This window comes from Heterodontus francisci, chromosome 7 (genome assembly GCF_036365525.1).
Source record: "Heterodontus francisci isolate sHetFra1 chromosome 7, sHetFra1.hap1, whole genome shotgun sequence".
Lineage (NCBI taxonomy): Eukaryota > Metazoa > Chordata > Chondrichthyes > Heterodontiformes > Heterodontidae > Heterodontus > Heterodontus francisci.
The window spans coordinates 132423788-132436688 of record NC_090377.1 but is presented as its reverse complement, the minus strand read 5'-3'; the positions used below and the strand labels follow the sequence as shown (position 1 = coordinate 132436688).

The following is a 12901-nucleotide window of genomic DNA, read 5'->3' as shown; positions in this document are numbered from 1 at the left end:
CTTTGAGGCCCTGCTTGCTAACTTGCTAAAATCTGCCTGCAGGACCTCATCCCTGTTCCTACCTAGGTTAAAGGAAGAGGTTTATAATGTTGCCATTAAGAAAGGTGGCCTGACGATTGGTAGAATTTTAATATTTAGCAAAGGATGACCAAGAAATAGACAGAAAATAGAATGAGAGTAAACCAGCAGTGTAATAAAAACAGATTGTAAAATCTATAGATCTGTAAATCAGATTAGGTAAAGTAAATGTGGACTCCTTACAAGGAGAGGCAGGAGATATTGTAATGAGAAATAATGAAATGACGGACAATAAACATATACTTTGTATCTGGCTTCACAGAAGACGACAAAAAAAGATTCTGGAGAGGAACCAAGAGTCTAGTGAGAACGAGGAGCTTAAATAAATTAGAATTACTAAAGAAATAGTACTGGAAAAATTAGTGGGACTGAAAGCAGACAAATCTCGACCTGATGGTCTATGTTCTATGGTTTTAAAAAAGATGGCTGCAGAGATCATGGACGCATTGGTTTTGATCTTCCAGAATTTCCTAGATTTTAGAATTCTCCCCATAGATTGCAAGGTACCCTGCTACTCAAGAAAAGAGGGAGAGAGATAATAGGGAGCTATAAGCCAGTTAGTCTGACATCAGTAGTAAAGGCCGGCTCGGGTCTGCAAATGAAACCCGACCCAGCCCGAGTGCTAATAGGAGTCTTAGAAAATCATGTGATTGGGCAGACTCAGCACGGATTTATGAACGCGCATCTGTTTGATTTTGGGGTTGTAATTAGCAGGGTAGATAAGGGGAAGCTAGTGGATGTAGCATATTTAGACCTTGAAAAAGCATTTGATCAGGTGATACACAAGAAGTTATTAGAAAAAATAACTCATGGGATGGGGTGATATATTATTATGGATTGAGCACTGGTTGACGGACAGAAGCCAGTAGGAATAAGTGGCTCATTTTTGGATTGGTAGCTTTTAAACAGCAGGGTACTAAATGGATCATTGCTGGGGCTTCAGCTATTTACTATCTATAATCAATGACTTAAACATAAAAACATAGAAAATAGGAGCAGGAGTAGGCCATTCGGCCCTTCGAACCTGCTCCGCCATTCATTATGATCATGGCTGATTGTCCAACTCAGTAACCTGTTCCCGCTTTTGCCCCTTATCTTTTGATCCCTTTAAACCCAAGAGCTATATCTAACTCCTTCTTGAAAACATACAATGTTTTGGCCTCAACTGCTTTCTGTGGTAGTGAATTCCACAGGCACACCACTCTCTGGATGAAAAAATTTCTTCTCATCTCAGTCCTGAATGGTTTACCCCGTATCCTTAGACTATGACCCCTGGTTCTGGATTCCCCCACCATCGGGAACATCCTTCCTGCATCTACCCTGTCAAGTCCTGTTAGAATTTTATAGGTTTCTATGAGATCCCCCCTCACTCTTCTGAACTCCAGCGAATATAATCATAACCGACTCAATCTCTCATCATACGTCACTCCCGCCATCCCAGGTCTCGTTGCATATTCCCCTCTCGCAGTTTACAGCTGTTCAAATAATAATCTGCCTTCCTGTTTTTGCGACCAAAGTGGATAGCCTGGCACTTATCCACATTATACTGCATCTGCCATGCATTAGCCCACTCACTCAACTTGTCCAAATCACCCTGAAGCCTCTCTGCATCCTCCTCACAACTCACCCTCCCACCCAGTTTTGTGTCATCTGCAAATTTGGAGATATTACGTTTAGTTCCCTCATCTAAATCATTAATCTACATTGTGAATAGCTGGGGTCCTGGCACCGATCCCTGCGGCACCCCACTAGTCACTGCCTGCCATTCGGAAAAAGACCCATTTATCCCTACTCTTTGTTTCCTGTCTGCCAACCAATTTTCAATCCATCGCAATACACTACCCCCCAATCCTATGCGCTTTAATTTTACACGCTAATCTCTTATGTGGGACTTTGTCGAAAGCCTTCTGAAAGTCCAAATAAACCACATCCACTGGTTCCCCCTCATCAACTCTACTAGTTACATCTTTGAAGAATTCTAGTAGATTTGTCAAGCATGATTTCCCTTTCGTAAATCCATGCTGACTTTGTCCGATTCTACCACTGTTCTCCAAGTGCTCTGCCATAAAATCTTTGATAATGGACTCTAGAATTTTCCCCACTACTGATGTCCGGCTGACTGGTGTATAATTCCCTGCTTTCTCGCTACCTCCCTTTTTTAAATAGTGGGGTTACATTAGCTACCCTCCAATCTGTAGGAACTGTTCCAGAGTCTATAGAATCTTGGAAGATGACCACCAATGCATCCACTATTTCTAGGCCGCTTCCTTACGCATTCTGGGATGCAGACCATCAGGCCCTGGGGATTTATCGGCCTTTAATCCCATCAATTTCCCCAACACCATTTCTCTATTAATACTGATTACCTTCAATTCTTCGCTCTCACTAAACCCTGTGTTCCGTAACATTTCTGGTATGATATTTGTGTCCCCCTTTGCGAAGATAGAACCAAAGTATGCATTTAGTTGGTCAGCCATTTCTTTATTCCCCATAAGAAATTCCCCTGTTTGTGACTGTAAGGGACCTACATTTGTCGTCACTAATCTTCTCTTCACATACCTATAGAAACCTTTACAGTCAGTTTTTATGTTCCCTGCAAGCTTGTTCTCGTACTCTATTTTCCCCTTCTTAATCCCTTGATCCTCCTTTGCTGAATTCTAAACTGCTCCCAATCCCCAGGTCTGTTGTTTTTTCTGGCGAATTTATATGTCTCTTCCTTGGATCTAAATGAGAGGACTAAGTCCTGATTTGCTGATAATACAAAGCTAGGTGGGAAAGTAAGCTGTTAGGACTCTGGGAGAACGTGGCAGATGAATATACTGTGGAGAATTGTGGAGTTATCCACTTTGGTAGGAAAAATAGAAAAGCAGAATATTTTTTCAATGGTGAGACAATGAAATTTTGGTTTGCAGAGGGACCTGGGTATCCTTGCCCACCAATCAGAAAGTTAACATGATTGGACAACAAGCAATTAGGAAAGCAAATACTATGTTAGCCTTACAAAGGGATTAGAGGATAAGAATAAGGAAGTCTTACTGCAGTTATGTTGAGCTAGGCCTATATTCCCTAGAATGTAGAAGAATATGAGATGACTTGATTGAAATATGTAAGATCCTTAAGGAGTAAAGACAGAAAATGTTGGAAATAATTAGCAGGTCTGGCAGTGTCTGGGGAGAGAGAAACAGTTCACATTTCAGGTCGATGACCGTTGATGCTTAAGGGGCTTGACAGGATAGATGCTGGGAGGATGTTTTCTCTGTCTGGGGAGTCTACAACTAGGGGGTCACAGTCTCAGAATAAGGGGCCGGCCCTTTAGGACTGAGATGAAGAGGGTGTGAATCTTCGGAATTGTCAACCCCAGAGAGCTATGGATGCTCAGTCATTGAGCATATTCAAGACTGAGGGCGATAGATATTTGGATACTCAGAATTAAGGGGTGTAGGGATAGTGCGGTAAAGGGGGCTTTGAGACATCAGATCAGCTGTGATCTTATTGAATTGCGGAGCAGGCTAGAAGGCGCAAATGACCTACTCCTATTTTTTATATTCGTTTCTTATTCCCTGTCAAAAGGATCAGCAGCCAAGCTACTCGTTAATCCTATTGGTGAAATGTCATTTTTCATCTTGATCATATGGCCGCGATCAGGAACTTTTCTTGGATTTGATCGTGTGTCCTACTGCTCAATGGTGCATAATAGAAGGACTAGGCCGGTAGTGCAGGAGTCCCCTGGGTCCATCTCCCTCTCGAACTGATATTCCACTTTGAATACTGTTGGGGGAGATAGCTTCTCGAGAATGCAACAAGAACCAAGTCTGTGGCACCACGGGTGGCTCAGCTGCACAGTAAGGGAGGAAAAAGAGTGAGAGCGCTATAGTGATAGGGGATTCTATCGTAAGGGGTACAGATGGGCGTTTCTGTGGCAGCAAACATGACTCCAGGATGGTATGTTGCCTCCCAGCTGCTCGGGTTAAGGATGTCACAGAGCGGCTGCAGGACATTCTGAAGTGGAAGGATGAACAGTCAGAGGTTGTGGTTCACATTGGTACCAACAACATAGGTAGAAAGAGGGATGAGGTCCTGCAACAAGAATTTAGGGAGTTAGGTAGCAGATTAAAAAGCAGGACCTCAAAGGTTGTAATCTCTGGATTATTCCCGGTGCCACGTGCTAGGGAGTATAGGAATAGGAGGACAGAGCAGATGAATGCGTGGCTGAAGTGATGGTGCAGGAGGGAGGGCTTTAATTTCCTGGATCCCTGGGTCTGTTTCTGGTGAAGGTGGGATCTGTACAAATTGGACGGGTTGCAACTGAACTGGAGCGGGACCAGCATCCTTGCTGGGAGGCTTGCTAGTGCTGGGGGGGGGGGGTTTAAACATATTTGGCAGGGGGATGGGATACAGAGTGGGGGGTGATGCACAGTCAAATATAGAAGAGAAATTAAGTGAGTCTGGAAGGCAGAGCAAATATAAACCTGTTGAGGCACAAGTGAATAATGCAAGGCTGGATTGCATCTATTTTAACGCAAGGAGTCTTAAAAGTAAGGCAGATGAATTGAAGACGTTGATTAACACATGGGAATATGATTTTATTGCTATCACAGAGACATGGTTGAGGGAAGGGCAGGACTGGCAGCTCAATATTCCAGGATATCGAATCTTCAGGTGTGACTGGGGGGTGTGGGGGGGTGGGTGAAAGAGGAGGTGGCATTGCACTATTGATCAAGGAGTCAATTACTACAGTAAGGAGGAATGATATCTTAGAAGGTTCCTCAAATGAGGCCATATGAGTAGAACTTAAAAACAAAAAGGGGACAATCACTTGGCTGGGAGTATACTGCAGGCCTCCAAATAGTCAGGGAGAGATAGAGGAGCAGCTATGTAGGCAAATCTCAGAGAGGTGTAGAAATAATATGGTAATAACCGTAGGGGATTTCAACTTCCCCAGTATTAACTGGGATAGTCTTAGTGCAAAAGGCTTAAAGGGGACGGAATTCTTAAAATGCATCCAGGAGAGCTTTTTGAGCCAGCATATAGCAAGTCCTACAAGAGGAGGGGCATTGCTGGACCTAATCCTAGGGAATGAGGCTGGACAAGTGGTAGAAGTGTCAGTGGGGGAGCATTTCGAGGATAGTGACCATAATACTAAGATTTTAGGTAGTTATGGAAAAGGAGAAATATGGACCGGAAGTAAATGTACTGAAGTGGGGATAAGCCGATTTCAATATGATAAAACAGGCTCTGGCCAAAGTGGACTGGGAGCAGCTACTTGTAGGAAAATCTCCATCAGACCAGTGGGAGTCATTCAAAAAGGAAATAATGAGAGTTCAGGGCCAACATGTTCCCGTAAAGGTGAAGGGTAGGACCAACAAGCCCAGGGAACCCTGGATGTCAAGAGATATAGAGGATTGGATAAGGAAAAAAAAATGGATGCATGTGGCAGAGTCAGAGTACTGAAAACAGCGGAGCCCTAGAGGAGTATAGAAAGTGTAGGGGGAGGTACTTAAAAGTAATTAGGAGAGCGAAGAGGGGGCATGAAAAAACACTGGCGGGCAAGATAAAGGATGATCGCACGGCATTTTATAAGTATATTAAGGGAAAGAGGATAACCAGGGAAAGAGTAGGGCCCATTAGGGACCAAAGTAGCAATCTGTGTGTGGAGCCGGAGGACGTTTTAAGTGATTACTTTTCATCTGTGTTCACTGGAGAAGGATGATGTAGAGACCAGAGAGGGGGATTGTGATATACTCGAACAAATTAGCATTGAAAGGGAGGAGGTATTAGCCCTTTTAGCAGGCTTAAAAGTGGATAAATTCCCAGGCCCAGATGAGATATATCCCAGGCTGTTATGAGGCAAGGGAGGAGATAGCTGGAGCTCTGATACAATTTTTCAAATCCTCTCTGGCCACAGGAGAGAGTACCAGAGGACTGGAGGACAGCAAATGTGGTACCATTATTCAAGAAGGGTAGCAGGGATAAACCAGGGAATTACAGGCTGGTGAGTCCTAACATCAGTGGTAGGGGAACTATTGGAAAGCTTTCTGAGGGACAGGATTAATTTCCACTTGGAGAGGCAGGGATTAATCAAGGATCGTCAGCATGGCTTTGTCAGGGGGAGATCATATCTAACAAACTTGATTGAATTTTTTGAGGAGGTGACTAGATGTGTAGATGAGGGTAAAGCAGTTGATGTTGTCTACAAGGACTTCAGTAAGGCTTTTGATAAGGTCCTGCATGGGAGATTGGTTAAGAAAGTAAGAGCCCATGGGATCCAGGGCAAATTGGATCCAAAATTGGCTTAGTGGCAGGAGGCAGAGGGTGATGGTTGAGGGTTGTTTTTGCGATTGGAAGCCTGTGACCAGTGGTGTACCACAGGGATTGGTGCTGGGACCCTTGCTGTTTAGAGTGTACGTTAGTGATTTAGACGTGAATATAGGAGGTATAATCAGTAAGTTCGTAGATGACATGAAAATTGGTGGTGTCGTAAATAGTGAGGAGGAAAGCCTTAGATTACAGGACGATATAGATGGGCTGGTAAGATGGGCAGAGCAGTGGCAAATGGAATTTAATCCTGAGAAGTGTGAGGTGATGCATTTTGGGAGGACTAACGAGGCAAGGGAATATACAATGGATGGTAGGACCCTAGGAAGTAGAAAGTCAGAGGGACCTTGGTGTACTTGTCCATAGATCACCTGAAGGCAGCAGCACAGGTAGATAAGGTGGTTAGGAAGTCATATGGGATACTTGCCTTTATTAGCCAAGGCATAGAATATAAGAACAGGGAGGTTATGATGGAGCTGTATAAAATGCTAGTTAGGCCACAGCTGGAGTATTGTGTACAGTTCTGGTCGCCACACTATAGGATGTAATTGCATTGGGGAGGATGCAAAGGAGATTCACCAGGATGTTGCCTGGGCTGGAGAATTTCAGCCATGAACAGAGACTGAATAGGCTAGTGTTGTTTTCCTTCGAGCAGAGAAGGCTGGGGGGGGACCTGATTGAGGTATGCAAAATTATGAGGGGCATAGGTAGGAAGAAACTTTTATCAATAACCAGGGGCCGTAGATTTAAGGTAAGAGGCAGGAGGTTAGAGGGGATTTGAGGAAAATGATTTTCATCCAGAGGGTGGTTGGAATCTGGAACACACTACCTGAAGGGGTAGTAGAGGCAGGAACCCTTACAACTTTTAAAAAGTATTTAGATGAGCACTTGAAATGCCATAACATACAAGGCTACGGGCCAAGTGTTGGAAAATGGGATTAAAATAAATAGGTGCTTGACAGCCAGCACAGACACGATGGGCTGAAGGGCCTGTTTCTGTGCTGTATAACTCTATCATACAGTGCATGGGATGATTTGTACCACTTCACTGCCTGAATAGGCACTAAATTGGAACAGAATCTATTGTAAACCACAGTGAGCAAAGCATCTTGGTTTCTCAACTCCTTTCTGTAGGTAGCATGCTCTCTAGTACTACGCTGATGCAATCTTTGCGTCTTACCATCAACACGACAGCAACATTGCTGGAGGTAAGTATACCGTTCAACCATGATGGACATGCATCCAAGCCCATTCTTCGCTGAGGTGTGCACTTACCAGCACAGGCACAGAATTCGGTTGCTATGGTGCCCTGACCTCCACCTTTGCTAACTTGGCATGGGCAACGAATTGAATCTGGGAATTTGCCATTTCATTAACACAACATTAAAAATAGGAGCAGGAGTCTTCGAGCCTGCTCCACCATTCAGTAAGATCATAGCTGATCTTTGACCTCAACTCTGCTTTCTTGCCTGATCCCCATACCCCTTGATTGCCTTAGTATCGAAAAATCTGTTGATCTCTGTCTAGAACATACTGTCTGAGCAGCCACAGTCCTTTTGGGTAGAGAATTCCAAAGATTCAGCACCCTCCAAGTGAATTAACAGCTGTTTCAATTTATTGTAGCTTGCTAGTGTGAAATAACAAGTTGATTTGCAATCGTTGTGTATTTATCACTCAACAGGAGACAGAACAAACACTGCTACCACAGACCTTTCAGAATTTTTACCAGAGGAGGTGGAAAGTGCAGTGAAGGTTGCAGCTGAAATATCCATGGGAACAGAGGTGTCTGAGGAAGACATTGTACACATTATACACCTTTGTGTTCAGGTTGGTGTTGCTAGTTATTTTGTTGAGCTGTTTAGTGTACTTCAGAGATGTTATTTTGTTGCAAATTCCTTTTGAAGCACGAGGGATCTTAGCTTTGGGAAATAGAAAACTTTATTCAGAACTAACCGATGGGGCTGTTTAGTGATCTTCAACTGGGTTGAGGTTGACCAAACTCATTTTATGTGGAGGAATCTCCCAATGGGCAACATCAGTTCATGACAGGTTGCCTAGATTCTGTTAAATGATATGATTATTTATCCTGTGTGATACATAATCTCTTTTTAAAATGTGTTTCTTCCTTGCAGGGAGGTGATCAGAGTCCTGTCCAGCACTGGCAGCAGTGATGATGACTTTGTCACTCTTTCTGATTAAATACTGAAGGGTTTTCAGTCACTACCTCGTCTGAGACTGTCAGTGCTGGAATGCTTGGTCACCTTTATAGACGCACCCTTGTCAGTGCTGTAATCCTTCTTCTACACTGATGGGCATATTGTACAAAATGGCTTTCTGCAGGTATCAAGATGTTTCTGGAGTAAGTCTGTATTGTAGCACTCTGAAAGTCATGTTACCGTTGCTTTTTTCCACTTTTCTCCCAATATTTACTGAAGGTGTTGAATCTTCACTGCGTTAGTTCCAAAGGCCTGAGTGGCCATTTTTCATATGTGAGACTAAACCGTGAATGTTAGGCTGTTTACCTCTCGAGGGTACTACAAACAAGATCTCCAGGCCTGAACTCGTGCACTGCCCATCAGGACTCACTAGGTGACAGTCTGGTGCGTGAATCCCAGCGAGTATTTCCTTAGTATAATTGTTGGTCAACTCGAGGGCTACCGGGGCTGTTTCTCCTCATTGCGGGATACCTGGCCTCGTGCGTCCCACAGCTCTGAAATTTTCTTTTAATTAAATGAAAGGACGTGACAATACTTAGAACAAATTGTACTTTTAACTGCATTTTCCTTCCCCTTTTAAGTTGTATACAGCCATGCATTGGTTTCGAGCCAGCATATTTACTTGAGGCTGCACCATTTATGCATGTGTTGGCCCCTGACCAAATTCAGAATTTGTGTTCCTTTATAATGCAGTCTCCTGCCATAGAACTGTCCTGTCAAGGATATTGAATTACTTCCTTGCTTATCAACAATTCCTTTATTAGGATCTCCAGTGACAACTGCAGGGCTGCCTTCAAATTTTGTTTGGTCAGTTATGTACTCACGAAGGGGAGGGGATGAAACATTTTCTTTGTTGAAAACCCACTGTCAGCATCAACCACTCCTATTTTTGGTACAGCAATCTAAGTTTCTGAGTAAAGCTGCTACTCTTATTTAACCTCAAGAGTGCTCCATACTGTACTTTCATTTGCTTTATTGCCCATATCAGCCAATTTCACTGAGATTGTTGCAGTTTTGTGATGTGAAATAGTGCCCTGTTGGAACTGGGTTGAGGCTGAAAGTCCAGTGCTGATACATTGTCCCTGATGTCTTCATTTATTCCAGCAAAGTTTCAGGAGCTTATTCATTCATATTGCTGTGTATTGGAATAGAGTTCATTATGAAGTACTGCTAGATATGACAAGTTGCATTCATCCTGCCCCTTCAAGGTAGTGCAAATCTCAGAGTATCGCACCCAGCTCTATGATTACCTGAGAAACAGAATGATGGCCATTGCTCCCAACTTGACTGTAATGGTTGGAGAACTGGTTGGAGCCAGACTGATAGCACATGCTGGTGAGTTCTTTTGTACAATTTATATAAATTTTGAGAATCTGTGGGTCTTGCACTGTTCAGTAATTGAGCTCCACTCCTATATTTGATGTCTGTAACACTGGAAATGGTATTCTAATTTGGAAAGTCATTTCTCAAGTAAATTCAAAGAGAGGTATAGGTTTGGAATGGGGTTGGTATAACCAGTAGTGTGCAGTGTAAGGGGAAGTAAGGTGAAATTGAAAATGAGGAACTGCAGAAGCTGATCCTATCCAAAGGTACAATGTACTTGCTACCCATGAGGGTAAGGATAAAGACTGTTGGAAGGACAGCCAAAATGTGGACTATGACACCTTGGAGAGGAAGCCTCAGATCGTTGTTGGGGATTCAATTTTTCAAGGGGGACAGATAGCTGCCTTTGTAAGCAGGATTGAGAGTCCTGCATCGTTTGTTACCCACCTGGTGCCAAGGTGAGTGATATCTCAAATTGGCTTGATGGATATTGAAGAGGAAGGAGGGAGAGGATCCAGTCATTGTGGTCCATGTTGGAAGCAACAACAGAGGGAAAAGTAGGCAAGAAGTCCTGTTTGGAGAGTACTAGGAGCTAAATTAAAGGACAGGACCTCAAGGGTTTTAATCTCTGGATTAGTACCTAAGACACATGCACATTGATGCAGGGAAAAGCAGATTAGAGGGGTGAACACTGTGGCTGAAGGAGTGGTGTGGGAAAGAGGAGTTCCAGTTCATGGGACATTGGCAAAAGTACTTGGACAAGAAGGAACTGTAGTGTTGGGACAAACTTCACCTCAACCAGGCTGAGACCTGATGGAGGGGATAAATACTGTGGTCACGAAGACTTTAAACTAGTAAGTGGGAAGGGGAAGGACTTGGATGGAAAAGGTAGTATAGATAATAGTTTGAAAACAAAAGGGAAGAGAGTGGGGTTTTCAAACGGTCAGAAATTGCAGGTAAATGAAAACTAAAAGATGTAAAGTTAATAAACCAGGAGAGAGAAATAGGAAATCTGTGAATAAAACATCAGAGCAGAAGGCGAGATTAGTGTGTGAGGCCCAAATAAACCTGCTTTATATAAATGCACTAAGTATAAGGGACAAATTGAATGAATTGCAGGCTCACTTTCAACTTTGAGGGCATGACTTGGTAGGTATTATGACGACATGGCTGTAAGACGGTCAGAACTGGGAACTAAATATACCCGGGTATAAGGTCTACAGGAAAGATGAAGAAAATGGTAGAGTGGTGGAATAGCCTGAATAATTAAGGATGGAATTACTTCAATGATAAGAAAGGATATAATGAGAGGTAAGCAGCCAGTGGAGACATTATGGGTAGAATTAAGAAATAGAAAAGGATTTGAGATTAGCGGGCATTGTGTAGAGGCCCCTGGTAGCAGCTGTGAAGTCGTGCTTGTATAAATACCGCTATTAGACATGGATGTAGCAAAGGAAGAATAGTTTTAGTGGGGGATTTGAACTTTCATAGATTGGAATGAGAGATTAGCACATATCAGAAAGGTAGTCAATTTCTTGAGTGTGTTTGGGATAGTTTGTTGCAGCAATATGTCCTAAAATTAACAAGGGTACAGGCCATATTAGGTTTAATGAGTAATGAGTTTTGCTGACAAGTTTAGTTAACAGCCTAATGGTGCATGAACACTTATTTGATAGCAATCATGATCGAGTTCAATGTAATGTTTGAAAGGAAGAAACGTGTAACAGCTACTAAGGCTCTAGATTCAGGTAAGGCTGACTTCAATAGGATGAGACAGAGACTGTCCACAGTAAACTGAGTAAATCTGTTAATGGATAAAATGAAATAAGATCAGTTAAAAAGACTTCAGTGACCCAGAACCAGTTTATATCCTTAAGGGGCAAAGGTTCTAAATTCTAGTTGCCAATAAACAGCCATAGGCAAGTGAAGAGGTAAGAGACAGCATAAAACTAAAAGAAAAGGTGTACAAAAATACAAAAAAAATACAGATTCAGGTGAATGGGAATGATGCAAAGAGTGACAAAGCAGATAGAGCTACAAAAAGGAATATGAAAATAAACTGACAAGGAGTATCAAAATCAACACAGAAAAAAGGGTGATCGGAAACAACGTGGGCTCTTTGAAAGCTAGTAATGGTGATAATGAAAATAAGAAAATAACGGACATGCTAAATTGCTTCTCAATATTTACATTAAAAGACGTCAGCATGCCAGATATCCCAAGGAAACTAATATTCAATCAGGGACAGGGACTCAACAAAATTAACATAAGTAAAATAACAGTACAGGAGAAATCAATGGAACTAAAGTGTGACAAATCCCCAGAATTAGATGGTTTCCATCCCAAAGTTTCAGAAGGAGGAGGTAAGAAGATTGCAGGTGCCCTAACTAATTTTCCAAACTTCTTTTGATTTGGGAACTGTTCCTTTAGATTGGAAGATTGCGCATCACTCTGCTATTTAAGAAAATTGACAGGGAAACCAGGGAATCATAGACCAATTAGCGTTACGTCTGTTATTGGAAAATTGCTAGAGGCTATGATTGAGGATAGGGTAACCGAACAAATAGAACATTTTTTGCTGCTCAGTGTCATGCTAGACCCCCGCCTGCCAAGAATGAGGCACATTAATTTTGTAATGAACATTGGTTTTAAACTGTTACTGGAGTGAAGAAAGGACTTGTTAAACAGATCAGCCGTGGCTGGAAGAGACATTTGCATAGTAACAGACGGCGATTGGAAGGCTAAAGGACCATTCCCTGACACATTCAACCCATAATGGACCTTGATCACCAGGTATTGTATGTAAGAGGAGCATTCCAGAGACTGCTAAGGTGATGCAATTCAAGACATGGTCAGACCAGTTAGTCACATGACTAACTGGCTTGGCAATTTGGGTTTTTCTGAATTGTGCAAACAGTTTGAACTGAGTGTGTCTGTTTGCTCCTGGACTGAGCAGCTCTGTCCTGTCT

At 42.7% G+C, this 12901-nt stretch overlaps 1 protein-coding gene and 1 non-coding gene across 4 annotated transcripts in view; both read left to right on the top strand.

The window, feature by feature from the left end:
• nop58 (NOP58 ribonucleoprotein homolog (yeast)) overlaps positions 1-12901 on the top strand; it is a 74641-nt gene that overhangs the window by 42771 nt on the left and 18969 nt on the right. For all 3 annotated transcript variants that reach the window (XM_068036176.1, XM_068036175.1, XM_068036174.1), the window contains exons 8-9: positions 8075-8220; positions 9818-9944. In XM_068036176.1, the coding sequence (XP_067892277.1) occupies positions 8075-8220; positions 9818-9944 (273 nt within the window). The remainder of the gene's footprint in view (positions 1-8074; positions 8221-9817; positions 9945-12901) is intronic.
• LOC137372457 (small nucleolar RNA SNORD11B) lies at positions 8553-8634 on the top strand. Its single transcript, XR_010975434.1, has one exon. It is a non-coding gene; the product is annotated as a small nucleolar RNA SNORD11B (small nucleolar RNA).